General features: G+C 47.1%; 1 protein-coding gene across 13 annotated transcripts in view; it reads left to right on the forward strand.

Annotated features, from left to right (window-relative positions):
- The window catches only part of MICAL2 (microtubule associated monooxygenase, calponin and LIM domain containing 2), a 203,305-nt gene that overhangs the window by 76,457 nt on the left and 110,751 nt on the right, over nt 1–16,097 (forward strand). For all 13 annotated transcript variants that reach the window (XM_074336000.1, XM_074336004.1, XM_074336003.1 and 10 more), the window contains 3 exons: nt 10,538–10,745; nt 14,228–14,344; nt 15,701–15,802. In XM_074336000.1, coding sequence (XP_074192101.1) covers nt 10,538–10,745; nt 14,228–14,344; nt 15,701–15,802 — 427 coding nt within the window. The remainder of the gene's footprint in view (nt 1–10,537; nt 10,746–14,227; nt 14,345–15,700; nt 15,803–16,097) is intronic.

Raw genomic sequence — 16,097 nt, forward strand, 5'->3', positions numbered from 1 at the left:
GGCATATGTAAGATACTCAGTAGATGCTTCTCTTGACCTCAGGTGGCCCAGGTCATGGTACCTGTTGAGTGGAAATGTTTGTCATAGGGTGGATTGACAGATTGTCATCTGAACTGGGAACGTATAGGTCAGTGGATGTTCCACCTGCACTCTGCCTTTCCTCTTGGATTAACTTACCCATGATGTTGGTCCCTTCCGGGAGTCACTAAGTCCTGGCCAGAAAGGGGAATCCTGCCATTGTTGTAGTTTTCCTACTGGATCCTGCCAGTAACTGCTGCTGTCACAGCTACCACCCCAAATTGGCCTCCAAGGGTGCTGGCCCACCAGGGCCTTCCAAGTACTCTTGCCTCTTTTTACTAATTATCACTGAGTACTTACCTGTGCCAGACTAGTTGTTTGGGATGCAGAGGTGAGCCAGACATGCCTCTACTTTTGAGGAGGTCATAGGAAGTCAGATAGACAGACTTGAAAACTAATTAAAACTCACTGAGAAGTGGAGCAATGGAGGACCACGTGGATACCTCGTCTGCCATCTCCCACTCCCTGACTACCGCCAGTGGTCTCTATGGCCCACTGGTGAAAGGCATGGTCTCTGGAGCCAGCCACCTGGGTTTCAATCCTGGCTCCATCTCTTCATAGTTACAGCTATGAAAATGGCACCATGGGCTTGGGTTGTTGTGAATAAAGGACTGTGAGTGCTGGCTATTATCACTGTAACGTGGGGACCCCTACCTGACTGAGCTCAGAGCTTGTAAAAGCAAAAGCTTACTGAGTGACCAAAAAGAGAAAGTGATAAAAATGGACTAGTCTCTCTATTTCTGGATGCTAGATTGTTTGTGTATCTTAGCTCTACTTTTTTCCCCACATATGGATTATAACTGGCCCTAGAGCTTTTAGCTTTGAATCCATCTGGACTCAGCCCATCTCAGAAAGCTCTTTCCTGTTCCTGCTAAAGGAATGTGTGATGCCTCCACACCCTACTTTGGGGTCTTAGAAGACCATGTGACTTTTGCTCTCCCAAAGGAAGGGAAGGGAGCCAAGACAGCTGGCTGGTCAGCCCCCACCATCCCCCCCACCCACCCCCCACACTGGCTAGAAGCTGCTTGCTGATAGCAACGCACCAGAGCCCAGGGAATAATAAGCCACGGGACTGACCGGAAGGAAGAGCACTGCTAGGGAGAAAACTGATGCTTTAAGAAGTAAAATATGTCGTAAACTGTCCCAGCAAGTGGTATGTATAAGATATGTGCATTCATTGGATGTAAGTTTTACCTTTAAAAAAAACAGCTTGAACAATATGGAACTCTAGTTAATGATATGCAGCCTGGAGTGTTTGGGAAGAAATGTACTGATTCTGCAATTTAGTTGAAATGCACCAAAATACTAGGTAAATTGATGAATGGGTAGAGGGATGGAAGAAGAGATATGTGATAAAGCAAGAAAAGTAACATCTAATTTTAGAATCTAGGTGCTGGGTATCTATGTGTTCACAAGAATTCTTTCAACTTTTCTATGTATTCAAAAAATTTTATAATAAAATGTTGGGGAAAATATTGTAAAGCTGCTAGATTAAAAACACAACAAAAAGCCCACAATGGAAAAATACACAAGCAGATGCTGGAAATATTTATAAACATTTAAAATGTTGTTATAGGTGGATATTAATATGAAGAAATGTAAAACTAGGCCTATATATTTTCTGCAATATATTTTTTTAATATTAGTATATGTATGTATATATACTTTTGTATTAAATATATATACATATGTGTGTGTGTGTGTGTGTGTGTGCATGTGCATGTGTGTGTGTGTGTATTTAGGGAAAGAAGGTTCCAGGCAGAAGGCAAAGCAAGTGGAAACCCTGTGTGTGCTTAGTGAGTACATTAATGCTGGAGTGCAGAGAGAGAGGGGAGAGTTGTTGGGGCCAAAGACAGAAGGGAAGTTGGAGGGCAAGGTCATATGGGATGTCAAGGCCATGATAACATCTGATTTTGAGTTCCGTGTGCCATGGGGTGACACGATCTGACTTTAGAAGGACCACTCATGTGCTGTGGGGGGTTGGACTACAAGGGTCCATGAGTGGAAGCAGGCAGACCAGGTGGGACCTCAGATCAGAGCAGCGGAGGGATGACAGTATCTTGGATCAGAGTGGCAGCATGGAAGGGGTGAAACTGGTTGAATTCTGGATCTATGAAGGTGGAGTCTATAGGATTTATTGGTGGATTGGTTGTGGATTTATTATGGGTTGTGAGAGGAAAGGAATCAATGTTGATTCTAGATTTTCAGTCCAAGGAGCTGGAAAAGTGGAAAGTGGATCTGCATTTACCAAGATGGCAATGACTAGGAGAGAAGCGGGGCTTTTGGGGAGGGGAGGGCTGGGTGATCAGAAGTTTGATTGTGGATCTGTTACATGTGAGATGCTTATTAGAGCATCTGGGAATGTCAGTGGGCTGTTGGTTATAAGAGTCTGGGAGCTGTGGGGTTGGGGATAATTTTGAGCATCATCTACATATAGATGGTATTTCAGGCCATGGAAGTGAATGATGTAAAATAAAGGTCAAGAAGGGAAGTGGACCGAGACTGAGCCCCAGGCACTCCCAAGTGTAGAGGTCAGGAAGATGAGGGGACCAGCCAACGCACCTGAGCATCTGTGCTCAGTGAGGAGGGGAGACATTCAAGAGAGTGGACCGACTGTTTCAAATGCGGCTACAACTGGTTTCTTTACCTCTAGTGTCTCGTCTCTCTTCTTACCATCTGTGTTACTGCTCTGGAACCAGTTATCCTAAACTAGCAGCTTCATTGTACTCCAACCCCAAAATAACCAAAGGGGGGAAAGTTCAGACCCTTCAGTCAGACAGCCCAGACACTCCACGATCTGGCTCCCGCTCCCTCCCCTGTCTGGTTTCATCCTTCTCACCATTTCTCAGCACCACACTCCCCTTACCTCAACCAGGGCTGCCACTCCCGCCAAACCACCTTCCCCTTTCTCAGCCTAGACCTCAGCGTGCCATTTCTTCTGTTTCTCCAAATCCCCAGCTGCAATTCTCCACTCATGGGCCATCTCCTGCAGAGACACTTTCTTGACCAAAATCACCAACCCATGACTCCAACAAATCCCTCCAGTCGTCACAGGTAGTCCCAAACACTATAGTGTTCATTGTCTCTGTTCTTCTTCCTTAGTCCCCAAAGGGACTGTTTCCTGAGCCTTCTCCTGCGTCCTCTACCACATGGTCTCACTGGTCCTTACAGATCTTCGTTGAGGAGGGAACATATGAATACTCTACTACGGAATGCCCCCAAGGAAACCTGGAAGAATTAATACAGCATTGTGATCTCAAGCATGGACTCTGGCATCAGAGATTAGGGTCTCACCTGTGGTCAAGCCCTTTAACCTTCCCACGCTCCAGTTTTCTGATCTGCCGCATGGCGGCGAATATGCCTAAGTCAGGGTTGTTCTAGGAATGCAAAGAGATGCATTTCTTAGGAAGTGCTTAGCACAGTTCGTGCACATTATAAGCAGCCAGTAAGTGGTGGCTCTGGCTTTTATGATTGCTATTATAAATACTATGATTACTATTGCTCTTCCTAATAGGCGATGTACAGGTGCCAACAAAGGTGGGACGGAATTGGCGTTGTTGATTACGTACTTTGACATCTGAAGTGAAAGGAGTCCTGGACTCGCTAAGCTGCTGCTTGTTGGTCTCTCCTGGGAAGAGACCACTGGTGGGGGAGCTAAGGGGGGGTGGCACACAGACCCTGACTTTAGGGAACTCATTCTGTGAGGTAGAAGCAGTACCCAGAGACAGGCAGGAGAGCCTGAGGGCTGTACTTACAAGTGTCAAACCAAAGGTCCTATACGAGTGTACTTGCAGGGCCCAGGGGCAGAATGTTTGCAAATGAGACTGTCCCCCAAAATGCAGACCCTGTGTCACTGGTTACAATTGTTCATAAGAGGAGAATACCAGCTCAGGCTGGAAGGGAGGGGCAGAGAGGGATGGAAATATTTCTCAGAAGAATTTGTTTTAAGAGCAGGCAGAGAGAACAGGATACCTTTTTCTATTTCCTTTCTAAGTTTCTGAGGTAGGTAAGTTGTGTGTAACTGTTATTCAGGAATAACTGGGTGTGACCAAGAAACAGGAGAGTTGGACCCGGACAGGGCCACGTCAAGTCAGACGGGATTTACCTCCCCACCCAGAGCAGCCCTTAAAGTCCCCATGAAAAGTCTTCATCTGGCCACCCCCCTTGCACAGACTCCTTCATATGTAGAACCTTAGGTGGTTGCATCTTTCTTGAGCTCCCTCAGCGCAGTCCTGCAGGGTGGGGCTATGAAGCCAAGCCCCCCCATGATAGCATGTGATTAGCCCCTTGGATTTGAAAACTCTCAGCCCTGTGATTCTGAAGTGAACTGTTTTTACTCATGGTAACCCAGTAACAGTCAGGGCCTTCCTGCCTGGGTTTAGATAAGCACCTTATCCTGAGAGCCAGTGAGGCTGGGAAGCCACAGCAGGAAGTGTGGTGGCACGTCCCTGGAACCAGAGCAATGCCCGGGGAGATGGCCTGTGGCTCAGCATGCTGGGAGGACCAGTGCTACCAGGGAAACAGCACCACGCATGACCTTGTGTTACTTGGCTCCTCTCGCTGCCTGGGCACCAGAGAAGGCTTGCACTGTCCATGCCCAACCCCCCCCCCCTTCCTCGCTGCTGTGGCACCTGCCAGAGTGGCTTCCCAGTGTGTGCATGGGCTCTAGCTCCATGTGGCCTGTAAACTTCCACCCCAGGAAAGCAGAACAGTTCAGCCCAGATGCAGACGCAGGCTTAGACCTTCTGCACAGAGGCCCATGCACTCAGCCTGAACCCTAGCTCCGTTCCGGAGGCCACTGTGCACTCACTTCATTGACCACACCCCCCGAGGTCAGGCTGTCCTGTCAGACAGGCAGTTCCAAGCACGGGCCTGAGGCCCACACTGCCTAGGTTGGGATCCAAACTTGACCATATACTGGTTGTGTGATCTTGGAGACGTTTCTGACCCTCTCTCGCGTCCATTTCTTAGCTCAACAATGGGGATAATAAAGGTACCTAGAGCAAACTGCTGAGCTTTTCTATGCCTCAGTTTCCTCAGTTACAAAGTGGAGATGCTGATGATGGCATGCACTTCACAGGGCAGTTGGAAAGATGAAATGCACAAAGCGATTAGGACTGTGCCTGGCCCGTGGCAAGTTCTGAGTGGGGGCGAGACATTTTGACACGATAATCGTCCTTGTCAATGGGGCGCAGAGCCCAGTAAAGATAGTTAGTGAACGTAGACCTCACCTGCTTGCTGCCTCCATGTGCTGGCTGTGGCGCTCCACCTCACTGGAGTGTCCGCGCCACAAGCTCCCAAGGAAATCAGAGGAAGAGTTCAGAGCTGGAAATCATGTCTCGAGATTGCCAACCCCTGGCTGAGTCCCTGGGCCCCTTGGCGGCTCCCTCTGGGGACGGAATCCTATTAACATTCCTGGCATGGTCCCAGTACCCCCACCCACTTGTGGATTGAGAGATGTGTCATGTCACCAAGAGGTGGGTAGTGGTTGCAGGACTCCCCTGGGATGGTGCAGGAGTCTGTGTGAGCTGGGGCCACCCTAGCCTCAGGGCTTGACTATGGGCCAGTCCCCTTGTCCCCTCTTCCCACCCTTTGATAATAAAAAGCTGATTTTTCCATGTGGTGTTTGTCTCTCTCTGCGAATGTGGAAGCCTAAGTACTGCCAAGCTTATCTCTACAATGTACTTCCTGCTGGTGTTGGATCTGCCCTGTTCCCCACCGGGTAATAAATTTATGTCGCCTGAGCACACAGATCTGCTGACGTCTGTGATCCTGGTGGCCTTGGCAGACCCCGGCTCCCCCAGCCTGGGTGGGAATCTGCAGACATAAACCCTGATTGACATGCCCTGAGCATCCCGGTTAGGGACGGGGGAGCCAGCCCTGGGTGGGCGGGGAGGGTGTGGGAAGATCATTCATCCATCAGCTGTTTATTGAGGCCTCCTGTGTGCCAGGCCCTGTGCTGGCTCCGGGCATACAGAAATGCTGAGCTGGGCATCAGACGGAGATCGTTCCAACACATGCAGCTTAGTGCTGGGGTAGCACTAAGGACAGAGCGAGTGGGAGGAACGCACAGCATAATTTGGGGCTTAGGGAAACAGGCGTTAGGGCCGAGTTTTAATGAAGAATTTTCTTTCCGGGGAATCAGTCCTCAGCAGTGATAGCGCGGCCGGGTCTGGGAAAGGTGGAGATCTGCTTGGGGTGGAGTTACCACAACTCTTTGCGTCCGTGGCGTGTGCAGCATCAGTGTGGGCATGCTGGGGAAGCCCTCCTCTCAGCTCCTCTACGCACGCGTGTAGCAGCCGCCGTTTTCGGCCTCTTGTCAGAACTCCGAGTTCCCATGTTAATCATAACAAGAGTGTTCCGAGAGGAACTGGCCTGGCCCCTGCCAACCGCCTTCTCTCCTGTCTTGATAACATCTGCACCGAATTTTCTCCCTTTATATAATTAGACCCACTGGTATTTACTTTGACTTTAGATTATGGTATGACTGGCGTCTCTGAAATTTCAGGCCCGAAGTATGTGCTGGGGCCCAGGGTGGTGGGAAAACTGAGCTTTCGCCAATGGGATTTCAGGTTTAGCTGGGGGGGTGGGGGGTGAGGGTCAGAAACAGTCCTCTGGCTACTGTTCGCACAAAAAATGCACAGCAGCCCCCCAGCTGGTGGGAAGGCGATGTCCTGCCTCGTTTTGGGAGCAGTGCTGGGTCAGGCCTGGTGGATGGAAGGATGCAGGACTCCCCTCCTTCTCTTCCTGCCCTTGCTCACCCCACATCCTCCCACCCCCTCTCCATCCCTGGCCCTAGAGTGACAGAACTCGGCAAACAGGAAAAGATGCACTAACTACAAAGAAATGCAGTGAATCCAGACTTAACCCCAAAGCCAACCTCACAAGCGTTGGGGTTGGGAGCCTTGCTGTGGAATGCCTGTCATGGTCTGCCTATGTCCGGGCTGTGTGGGGTGTGAGATAAGACGTGAAGCTGGGCTGGGGGGAGTGGGTTCTCTCCAGTCAGCTCCCATCATTTAGGAAGCAGAGGGATTTGCACACCCGCTCCCTCGAGGTTGCTGGAGTGAGCTGTATCTCAGCGGTGACTACATTTCCCCCATGGGGTTTCCACAGACTTTCTGGAAGGTTCCAACCAGTAAGCCACACTGATTGTGGTGTGGAAGCTTTGATACGCTTGTTTGTGCTTTCCCTTTGAGACACTGGAGGCCCCTGCCGGGTGATAACTGGATGATGGAACATTTGCTAGGGGAAGGCGAGTGCTTTTCTGTAAGATAAGGTTTGATCCAGAGCAGGAGGGAAATTTCCGGATGCCTCTGCAATGTCTAGCAGTGAGGTCTTGCCTTGCTGGGCTATCCTCAGTTATTTAGACCCCCACACACAACCCACCCCCCACACACACACAGGTGAACTCTTGCCTCAGGAAGCTGCTTCAGGGGCTGCCCGGGAGTAGGGCAGGGCACTGTGTACAGGTGTTTCTGACTTGTTCTGCCTGAAAACTGTAGTTTTCCTCTGTTTTTAAATAGTACTGGTGCTCCTTATAAGACTTGGTTGGAGTAAAGGGCTTTGGCCCAGTATAAGTAGCTGGGTCATTATGTGTCTTACTTTCTCTCCTAAATGGCTGTAGCTCCCTTGGGCAGGACTCTTATCTTGTTCAACATCACACTGTCCATTGCAACTTAGCATGGGACTTGGACAAGATCCTGTTTTGTCTCTCCACCAGTGCCTACAGGACCAAGGCCTTAGTAGTTTGCCTGGCACTTAAGACCTTCACCATCTGGCTCTCCACTAACTTGCATCTCTCTTCTCCCCTTCCCTTCCCTTCCCGCACAATATCCCTCTCTCCCTCAACCTTGAAGTTCTTTCCTTTTCTTTTTGAATGGGCTGAAATGTTGTTTCTTCTTTTTATTCCTGGCAAGCCAGGAGCAGTACAGCATGGTGGGCTCTGGAGTGAAACCACCTGGGTCTGAATCCTGCCTCTGTTCCTTTCAATCTGTGAAACTATGGGCCAGATACTTAGCTGCTTTGTGCCTCAGTTTTTCTTCTGTGGAAGGGGGATAATTATAGTTCCTGCCTCTTAGATTTGTTGTAAGGATTAAGAGCTAAAACACATAAAGCACTTACACCAGTGTCTGGCATACAGTGATGCTCAACACATGTAGGCTGTGATGGAGGAGGAGGAGGGGGAGGGGGAGGGGGAGGAGGAGGAGGAGGAGGAAGAGGAGGAGGAGGAGGAAGAGGAGACGTTGGTGATGATCATTTTTAAAGGTCTCTGTGAAGCCTTTTCCAGCTTCCCAGGCAGGATTAGCTTTTCCCCTTCTGGGATCCAAATAGAACTAGCCACATGGGGTTCTAGTTGTTTATTTCACAAGTCTGAATTTACCTAGACTGAAAGTGCCTGGGACTAGATCTCAGCATTAAGAATAACAACATCTTTATTAGCATGTGTCAAACTTGGAACCACATGCTTTTTTCTCATTCAATGATTTTATTAAGACATAACTCACATGCCACAACATTCACCCTTTTAAAGTATATAGTTCGGGCTGGCCGGGTGGCTCAGGCAGTTAGCACTCCATGCTCCTAACTCTGAAGGCTGCCGGTTCGATTCCCACATGGGCCAGTGGGCTCTCAACCACAAGGTTGTCAGTTCAATTCCTCGAGTCCCGCAAGGGATGGTGGGCAGCGCCCCCTGCAACTAAGATTGAACACGGCACCTTGAGCTGAGCTGCCGCTGAGTTCCCAGATGGCTCAGTTGGTTGGAGCGCATCCTCTCAACCACAAGGTTGCCAGTTCGACTCCCGCAAGGGATGGTGGGCTGCGCCCCCTGCAACTCGCAACGGCAACTGGACCTGGAGCTGAGCTGTGCCCTCCACAACTAAGACTGAAAGGACAACAACTTGAAGCTGAACAGCACCCTCCACAACTATGATTGAAAGAACAACAACTTGACTTGGAAAAACGTCCTGGAAGTACACACTGTTCCCCAATAAAGTCCTGTTCCCCTTCCCCAATAAAAAAAATAAAATCTAAAGTATATAGTTCAATGGTTTTAGTATATTCACAAATGTGTGCAACCACCATCACTATCTAATTCTAGAACATTTTATCCCCCTAAAAAGAAATCCCATATGCATCAGCAGTCATTTCCCAAACTCCCCTCCCCTATTTACTTGCAACAACTAATCTACTCTCTGTCTCTATGGATTTGCCTATTCTGTACATTTCATATAAGTGGAATCATACAATATGTGTCCTTTTGTTTCTGGTTTCTTTCACTTAGCATAATGTTTTCAAGGTTCATCCCTATGTTAGCACTTCATTCCTTTTTATAGCTGAATAATATTCTATTGTGTAGCTATACCACATTTTGTTTCTTCATCAATTAATGGGCACATATGTTGTTTTGGCTGTTATGAATAATGCTGCTGTGAACATTTGTGTACAAGTTTTTGTGTGGACATACGTTTTCATGTTTCTTAGGTATATACCTAGCAGGAGAGTTGTTGGGTCTCATGGTAACTCTATGTTTAACTTTTTGAGGACTAGCCAGACTGTTCCCAAGGATCTGCACCGTTTTATGTTCCAACCAGCAATGAATGAGGCTTTCAATTTCTACACATCCTCACCAACACTTGTGGTTGTCTGTTTTTTTTAATATACCCATCCTAGTGGGTATGAAGTAGCATCATATTGTGGCTTTTATTTGCATTTCCTGTGACTAGTGATGTTGAGCATCTTTTTATGTGCTTATTGGCCATGCGTATATCATCTTTGCAAATGTATCTATTCGGATTATCTGCCCATTCTTTAATTGGGTTACTTGTCTTTGTATTGTTAACTTGTAAAATTCTTTACATATTTTTGATATTAGTCTTTTATCAGACATATGATTTGCAGATATTTTCTCCCATCCGTGGGTTGTCTTTTCACTTTCTTCGTAGTGGTCTTTGAAGTACAAAAATTTTTAATTTCGATGAAGTCAAATTTATCTCTTTCTTCTTTTGTTGCTTATGCTTTTGATGTCATATCTAAGACATCATTACTTAATCAAAGGTCACAAGGTTGCACCATAAGCTTTTGAAAAGCAATCTTATTTTCAATAACCCTACAAGGAAAGAGTAGCAGATGCATTTCACAGCTGAGAAGACTAAGCGGTCAAATGCCAGAGATTTAATCCCAGTTCAGTCTGACTCTGAACCCCACGTGTGTCTTACTGTGCTTCCCCCCAAGTTCCTTTACCTCTGTGTCCCTCACAGGGTTTGGCACAGTGCCCGGTGCACAGTAGGCCCACAGGTAATGTGCATGGGATTGATGAATGGCAAGTCCTAACAAGTGCTTTGTTTGCACTTGCTTGATTTAGGTGGTTGGGGGTATGCTCCTCAATTACATTGTTAACAAGGAGTTTGTATCTACAATGCTAGGGGTCACTGAGTGTCTCTCTCCTCTCTCACTTCTGTAGTGTCTCATCGTTGGGGGAGGACCATGTGGTTTGCGCACTGCCATTGAACTTGCCTACCTAGGGGCCAAAGTGGTCGTGGTGGAGAAGAGAGATACCTTCTCCCGGAACAACGTGCTGCACCTCTGGCCTTTCACCATCCATGACTTGCGGGGCCTGGGAGCCAAGAAGTTCTATGGGAAGTTCTGTGCTGGCTCCATCGACCACATCAGTGAGTAGAGCCGATGAGGCACCCCATGAGGGGAGGGGCTGACCCTGGGTGGGACACAGTCTCTCCACATTGAGGAGTCCCCAGCACGTTCCATATTGCAAGTCCCTCAGGGCTCCACACTTCGAACTGGCAGATATTTGTGCCTTGTGCCAGGCCCTGTGCTATGACCCACCAGGCTGTAAACACCATGAGGTCAGAGACTGTGGCATGCCTTGCTCACCAGACTATCTCCAAGGCATAAAAAAGTGCTTGACACATAGAAGTTGCTCAATAAACTTCTGTTGAATGAATGAAGGATGGAAAACAGAGGTAGAGGTAAGTAATATAGTCTGCCCTCTCAGAGAACTCCCTGAGAGTTTTGTCAATAGTAAAATGTGCTTTAATAGAGTAGTCAGACTTGCTAGAGGAGTTCAGAAGAGCGAGCCGCAGAAAAGCATTAAATGGGTCAGGTTGTTGAGGGCCTCTTGGGCAGAGGAGTTTGGACATTGTGTTGCTGGTTCTGGAGAACCATGGCAGACAAATGACACAGTTGAGAGATCTGGTACCAAGTTTTCTTGAGCTTTAGAAAGAGAGGGGGCATCATGATGGGGGTTTATCCAGAAAAGGAGAGGAAATAGAGGACATGGATTTCCAGTCCTGGGCCATTCCTGGATGCCTAGGTGGGGTGAGGTGAGAGCAGGCACACTTCTGCTCCAGAGTTCCTCAAGCCTGGGTCTCTCAAGGCAAGATCTGCACAGACGGGCTTCGGGACAGCTGCCTCTCTCCTCACCCTGTGCAGGAGGAGGTCTTCAGCCATTTATATATAGTAACCATTACCCGAAAGTCAGGGGGATTAATACTATGGGAGAGTTCAAGGATTTGAACAGACTTGGGTCCAAAATCTGTCTTGTCCCTTTTCTGTGTGACTTGGATCAAATTCCTTACCTTCTTCAAGCCCCAGTTTAATTTCCCATAAATGTCATTAATGCCTGCCTACCAGGATTGCTGAGAGGATTAAATAAGGTCAGCTCATAATGTACTTATCACTGTGCCAGGCACGTAGTACCGTGTTTCCCCCAAAATAAGACCTAACCGGAAAATAAGCCCTAGCATGATTTTTCAGGAGGACATCCCCTGAACATAAGCCCTAATGTGTCTTTCGGAGCAAAACTTAATACGTGACCCAGTCTTATTTTCGGGGAAACCCGGTAGGTGCTCAGGAAATGCTTTCTATCCAATGGTGTACAGTGAGCAAAAAGCAGCCAGTGTGCCCAAACTTCAGAATTCAGAGTTATAGTCTCTCAACCCATGGGTGGGAGGGGAACCCTGACGGCCATGTTTTATGAGGACCAGAACTGATGGGAAAGGATGGGGTTCAAGAGGGAATGACTGGAAGGAATTGTTAGCCACATAAGATATAATTTAGTTCAGATACAGGAGAACTTACCAGCAGTGGCCCCAGAGTTTATTCCTGCTCTGACATGAGAAAATTCCAGGAGTCCTTTGGAAAGTAATTTGGATCTGCCCAGAAAGCTGCAGTGTCAGCTTTCAGGATATAGTCTACCACCCACAGAAGAATGTATATTGGTTACCAATTTAGAACAATAACATTGAGCACCACTTTCTCATCAGGCTTAGCTGGGCACCAGGAAGTCTTGTGAGGGCCCCAGGCCTGTTGGGCTGCCTTCTAGGCCAGGAGCCCCTCTCTGCCCCATTGGTGGGGTTCCCATTTAACCCCTAGTCCTTGGAAATATCCCAGTGTACAGAAACACTGGCAGGATTCTGGAACTGAGATTCAAACATTCAGAGTGATCATTGTCAAAAGCACCTCCAATACCTGTGAAAAGAGAGCAGGGAGAATTTATTGAGCACCTATTATGTGCTGGAACCAGATAGACTAGGAACCTTGAAACTATAAGGAGAGGCCAGGCTTCCTCCAATGCCTGTTTCCAGGCATTGGATTCTTTAAGCCCCAGCTGATTGGCTTCCTTTCAGACCGACCGTGGTCTCCAGCCCCAGCTGTGTCCCGAACTTCAGCATTGCTCAGCAGTTTTCAACGTGTCCTGTGTCTGCATCTTCCTCCAGTTCCCACCATGGCTGTTCCAAACCTCCACCACAGCTTCCTCATTCTTAACAGATGCTCTCCTTCCTATGCTCTGGGGATGAGAAGAACTGGGGGGCACTCCCCCTTCCAACCCCTTCTTCTTCCTCCTGCATTCACCTCCATCCAGGACCCCATTCCTTCCTGTCAACCCAAGGTCAGAGGCAGAGCTGGCTACCTCCTTTCCAACTCTAGTCCCTCTTGGATTCCTTTTCTCCTTTTCACCTGCCCCATCACTTAGTCTTCCTGCTCCTTATCTCACAATGCCTCTCCAGTCCTCTGTTATCTCTACTTCAAAGTATTTATTCTAGAAAGAAGAGATGTAGACTTTGTCTATACTATCCATTCATGCCTCCTTCCATTGCAGTCTGATTTCTCCCCCGCCACTGAGCTAAAGAGATTTTCACCAAAGTCTCCAGAATCTTCCTAACTCCCAAGTGACTGACCTCCTTTAGTCTTCATATTCCTTAATCTCTTTGTGAGAATTGATATTCTTGGTTCCTCCTCTCTTGGCTTTCAGGACTGTTCTGCCAGTCCTCTGCTCCCCAACCACCATGCCCTGCCCCATTCTGTTTACCTGTGTTTCCTCCATTACTGGGGGTGTTCCATATCTCCTGGGCCTAGCATAGCACCTGTCTCATGGTAGATGTTCAATAAATGTTACATGAGTGAAGCCCATAAAACGCAGAGACCCACAGAAAGTTTGAAACTTTGTGCTCTGAAGAAAAATATTTGGAGGCATAGCCATTTGTGCTGAAAGGCAGGGAACAAAATAGAGAAACAGGGTGCCACTCATTGGAGGAGTTTAGGATAGTGGGTAGGAGTCAAGAACCATAAGTCCAGCTTTGTGGAGATAACTCCCCCACTCACCCAGCCCCGCCTACCTTCTCCTTACCCTGATGGCTAAGAGCTTAGGCCACGTCCCACACAGAATGAGCCAAGTGATACCTGATTTTACTTATGGCCCTTTATTTTCTCTCTCTCTGTTTACTCCTCTTCCCATCTTTATCTTATCAAAACCACCACCCAACTCAGGAAGGACACAGGAAAGAGACAGCCTCTATCCTTATAGCATTATCTAACGACTAGAGCACAGTCTTAGAATCAGACAGATCTGGGTCCACATTCTAGTTGGCAACTGTGTCATCTTGAGCAAGTCACTTAGCCTCATTTAGCCTCAATTTCTCATCTATAAAATGAAAATAATTATCCCAGAGGGTCACCATAAGGGTGAAATGAGAAAACAGAATGTTTGGCACACAGTTCACTCTCCATAATGACCATTATTGGTGTGCTGCTATACTCAGAGCTCACTGAGCAGTGACTATATAATGTTCTGTATACAAGAGATGCTCAGACATTGCTATTGACAGTCACCTCATTTCCCCCTCCTTTCTAACAGGTATTCGTCAGTTGCAGCTCATCCTATTCAAGGTGGCCCTGATATTGGGAGTTGAAATCCATGTGAATGTGGAGTTTGTGAAGGTTCTAGAGCCTCCTGAAGATCAAGAAAATCAGAGTACTGTATAATTTTCCTTTTCTGTCTAGAAATCAGTTATTGCAAAATGGAAATCACATTTGCAACTCTCAGAGGATGTTTCTGTAAGAGTTATTCGTATTGGGGGCATAATTCCATCAAAAGATATTTTACCTTTTTTGACCATTGCGGTCACTTTAGGTTTGCTCTTCACCTCCCAGGGGATTTATTAGTAAGCCATTAAACCTGTAATTTGGTTACCCTGCCACTAGGAGGCGGTATTTTGTCAAATGAAGTCTAATCAGGAAGTAGGATAGAAGGCATAGATTTGGTTCACGTGAATGAAATTCATTCACGTGCTCTTCAAGCTATGCATGTACACACATAGATATGTGGATACACTTGTACCTATATGCTGTGTTTAAAATCCAGTAAAGAAAGTGTAGTTTCTAGACCAAATGTGAAATAAATGTTCAAAATATTATTTGGTGTATAATATATGAAAACTTTTTGAACTATAATTTGCAAATCACAAAATTCACCCATTGTGGTTATGTCTTATTTAGTAATTTTTGTTCCTTTTTAAAAGTATGTTTTTGTAAATTCTGATCCTTATATACACCGTGGTCAGAGAGTGTGTTCATGGTGCCTCTGCGTCTTACTTATCGAAATCTCCTGCCTGGGCAGGGCTTTCAGTTTTGAGCCAGTTTAGTGCCACAGACCTTGGTAGCTTCACACTGATTACAACTCTGATTTCTCCTGTCATCTGCCCAGAATATTGAGAATTTAGGGAAGGCGTTAGTTGGCTTTTGTAGCAGGGCATCCATTATTTAACTTCCAGAGACCTGTGTGCTCTTACCTTTCCCAGACCTCTTGTGGATGTGAAATCCTAATTATGAGTAATCAGCAATGTTTCACCTAAAAATGGTTTCACAGAGTGTGTGCTACACAACAGAACATTTTGAGCAGAATGAAATAAGAATTCAAACTGGTTTCATTACACATCCTTTGGGGTCTGTTTAGCAATGGGAGGTCACTGAAGAACATCAGGAATTTGAAGAGAACATGGTAGAATCTATTGAGAAAAATAAGGCTCAAGTGAGACTGGTTTGAGAACCACTGAGGATAGACTCTCCACTTTTATAGAAACCGGTAAAACCAGGCATGGAGTTGGTGCTGCTGGTTTACCCTGTTCTGCATTGAACTGAAACTAAAGCCAGAAGGACTCCAGATTTGAATGTGAATCTGGACCACTCCACGTCTTTCATCTGGAGCCTGTGTCTGGCGTGCCAATACCTGGTGGCATTGCCTATTTCTCCTGGGTAACACAGAGGGGGGTGTAGTCACCCTCTCTTCCCACCTATCTCTGCAACTCACCTCATTTTTCTGTCCTGATAGAAATTGGCTGGCGGGCAGAATTCCTCCCTGCAGACCACTCTCTGTCAGAGTTTGAGTTTGATGTCATCATTGGTGCCGATGGCCGCAGGAACACATTGGAAGGTAATGACTCTTTTTCTTAGGGCTGAGGGTGGGGAGAAGGGAGTGGGAGGGGGTGTGTCTGGAACGGGGTGGAGAAGAGAGGGCAAGATGACAGATGCCAGAGCTAGTTGAAGGTCTTGATAGAAGGGCAGACAGCCCTCTGATGCCTGAGGCTGAGCATTTAGAGAGCAGCTATTTAATTCTCTCTGAACTTCAGTTTTCCCAACTGTAAAATGTGCAACATAGAATGCTCTTAGAGCATTGTTATAAGGGTTGGAAAAACACTCATGTAAAAAATGCTTTATAAAGTGCCATG

This window comes from Rhinolophus sinicus, linkage group LG06, assembly GCF_036562045.2.
Source record: "Rhinolophus sinicus isolate RSC01 linkage group LG06, ASM3656204v1, whole genome shotgun sequence".
Lineage (NCBI taxonomy): Eukaryota > Metazoa > Chordata > Mammalia > Chiroptera > Rhinolophidae > Rhinolophus > Rhinolophus sinicus.